The sequence below is a fragment of a genome, unplaced genomic scaffold, assembly GCF_019419815.1.
Source record: "Pyrus x bretschneideri cultivar Hongxiangsu unplaced genomic scaffold, Pyrus_bretschneideri_v1 Contig27, whole genome shotgun sequence".
NCBI lineage: Eukaryota > Viridiplantae > Streptophyta > Magnoliopsida > Rosales > Rosaceae > Pyrus > Pyrus x bretschneideri.
The window spans coordinates 1,451,505-1,454,518 of NW_025999579.1; the positions used below are offsets into that span (position 1 = coordinate 1,451,505).

The 3,014-nt window shown below is 36.8% G+C and overlaps 1 protein-coding gene across 1 annotated transcript; it reads left to right on the forward strand.

Moving 5' to 3' along the window:
• The first annotated feature begins 1,880 nt into the window (after window positions 1-1,880).
• On the forward strand, window positions 1,881-2,618 carry LOC103950685. Its single transcript, XM_009361912.2, has one exon. The coding sequence runs from the start codon at window positions 1,881-1,883 to the stop codon at window positions 2,616-2,618; it is 738 nt and encodes a 245-aa protein (XP_009360187.2).
• The last annotated feature ends 396 nt before the right edge of the window (window positions 2,619-3,014 follow it).

Below are 3,014 nucleotides of genomic sequence, written 5' to 3' on the forward strand. Positions count from 1 at the left end.
ACATTCAATAAAACAAGTTTAATCTATTGTTTCACCTTTAATTTAAATGAGTTATATGGTGTTGTATAACTTGTATGAATTTGTATTCGTCATGTGTGAGTTAAATAAGTATTGTGTTAAAGTGCGTCATTTTCAAATAAATAGTTTTTCGATCGTGTTATATACGTTAAAACGACTATGACACGAATACGTTTATAACTAACCTAAACTTGTTTTTTCTTGTTGTTTTTTAATAGAGTTAATATACATCCATGTGTGTTTTATCTTGTTATCAACCAAAATAAGAGAAGTACTAACAAAATTATGGAATAACATAAAAGGATAAACTCTCCTAACCAATAGTAATCTTAAAACCATTATTTTCTTGTTATCAACCAAAATAAGAGAAGTACTAACAAAATTATGGAATAACATAAAAGGATAAACTCTCCTTAAGCAATAGTAATCTTAAAACCATTGATAAAATAACCCAAAAACTATTGGCATTGACTGATTGACAGCGTGAACAGTTAATTAATGAAAATGTTTAAACATTGATTGTGTTCTTGAATTTTGACTTCAAAAAAAGAACTTATCAAGTAAAGCACTTGATTTTGATGAAGGTTTTACTATAACAAGACTATCATTACGCAAATAAAATAAAATAAAAATAATAATAAAAAAAAAAAAGGAAGCAAGAAATCGTCAAGAACAAACAAAGACAGCTAAGCCAAAGATCCTCATCACCATTCCCATCCAATCCTAAACAAAAATATGAAAAATCAAAACCAAACACATGATTTCACCCAACCCCGTGGGTCCTCAACGTACCCCATATTTTAAAATTAAATAAGAAGTTTTAATGAAAAGTCTACGATATTATTCATTTTAACAAAAAACTATATTTTTACACTAAAAAATCAATCATGGTACTATTCAATTTACCCTGTATTTTGTCCTTATCGTTAAAATTCAAAGTTTTCAAACCCTTTTCATTAGTTTTCCTAATTAAATATAATTAATTTACATAACAGAAAATATATTAAAATAAAAATACCTAAAAAAGTTTTTTTGTAGAGCTAATAAAAAGTTCTTTCAAGGGACCAGCTGGTAACTGACAATTCACCATTTTAAAAATCGGAAGACTCAAATCGTCTTTCCGTGTTTTTCTGATCACCATCATGTTCACTCGAATACAAAACTTGCCAAATAAAATATGAGTCTAAAATTCGTAAACAACCTTCTGTGATGGAGATATAACAAAAAGTTGGCAAACATAAAAATATGTTGACAAAATAAATAAAAATAAAAGAAGTGACTTTTTTTATTTAAAAAAAGTGCAAGACTTGCGTGAGGGGCTTCCATTCCTTCGCGGTGCCCGCAACTCTCGGTTTTCTTCCATTATTAAATTTGAATGCCAAATCCAATCCCTTATTTCCGTCTCCATTATTTATATATAAATCCTTTCCACAATTCAACTCTCTCACTCATTCTTCAAGTTTTCAAAATACCATTTGCTTTTTGCAACCCTCTTTTCTTTCTTGAGGTCCCCAAAGAATTTGCTAATTCTCTCCATTTCTCATCCACCATCCCAACTTTTCTCTCCCCCCCGCTATCTTTTTCCCATCTCCCAAACAACTTTCCTTCTCTACAGAAAACATTAACTAATATTTGCCTCCTTGTCCAACTATATATACCACCTCTAACCCCTTACTGATTGTACGTGCCTACCACCACTTTTTCTCCCAAAACCCTAATATTGTACCCCTACCTTTTTTTACTCGGTCTCTCTCTCTCTCTCTCTCTATACAGAAAAAGACAATCCTAGATTTGGGTTTTGCTTGTGCCCCTTTGGAACCAAAGCCAAAACCCACTCTTCTATTTTCTCATTGGTGTACAAAATGGATAACACCAGGAACCACAATAGGAAGCGAGCCCGAGATGACTCGGAGAACTCGGACTCCTCAGAAACCAACCATACCCAACCCGTGTCAAAACTTGTCCGAGTTGACTCGAGCAACTCGGTTGCGAGCTCCCACGAGTCCGGCACCACCGGAGAGGAATCGAACAATTTGGATGTTAACTCGGGCGAGTCGTTGACTCAGACTCCCGACCGAGGTGACTCGGACGAGTTGATGGGCTCGGCAGAGGTCAAGCTGATACAAGACGATCTACTAAACATCCTGGACGACTCTGACGCCGTCCCAGAGATTCAAGGCCTTGACTCGGTGATTAAGAGCTTCGAGGAAGAGATACAAGTTCCGGCATTTCCCGCGTCTGAAGCCACGTCAGCTTCAGGCCAGTCGACGCAGCCGGAACTTGGTTACCTTCTGGAAGCTTCTGACGACGAGCTTGGTCTTCCACCGACCAATGGAGCAAGTGAGGAGGGAAAAATCGAGGCTGCTGATTTCACCACGAGTGGCTCCGAGGCCGTTGAATTGGATGGCATGGTAGGGTTCGAGAACGACATGATTCCGAGTTACGACTCGTTCGGCTTCGGAATCGGTGGCGACTCTGAATTTGCTAATAACAATTATATTGGTGGGGTGGAGTACCTGGCTTTAGACGGTTTGTTTGATTACCCGGGCGGCGGCGTTGCGGATGTTTCGTGGCGAACCGAGTCCCTTTCGGCTTTGTAGAAACGTTTCTGGCTGCATGCCGGAGACCGCTGCATGCGTAAATTGGGGTTTTGTTTCATTTTACGTGTTAGACATGCAGATGTGCATATGATAGGTTGTAAAACTCGACAGAAAGCAAAGTAAAGAAAACTGTGAATGGAACAAAATTTCTGTAAGATGTTACCTGGCATAAATATTTTGGTTTAAAATTTGTTTACACATGTTCATCAAAATATCTTAATTTAACAAAAAATCGTTTCAATCTTTACTGCGCATGAGTGACCCTCAGTCTCCACTTGGATTATTTTTTCAGATGAGTTCTTAGTTTGCATACGAATGCAGAAAGTTATATATTTGTAATGATTTTGATACTAAAATGGTATGTTATTGATTGAGTGGCGTGGACAGAATTTTTAA

Coding starts and splice junctions, on each gene's coding strand:
- LOC103950685 (XM_009361912.2), top strand. CDS start 1,881: ATGGATAACACCAGGAACCACAATAGGAAGCGAGCCCGAGATGACTCG.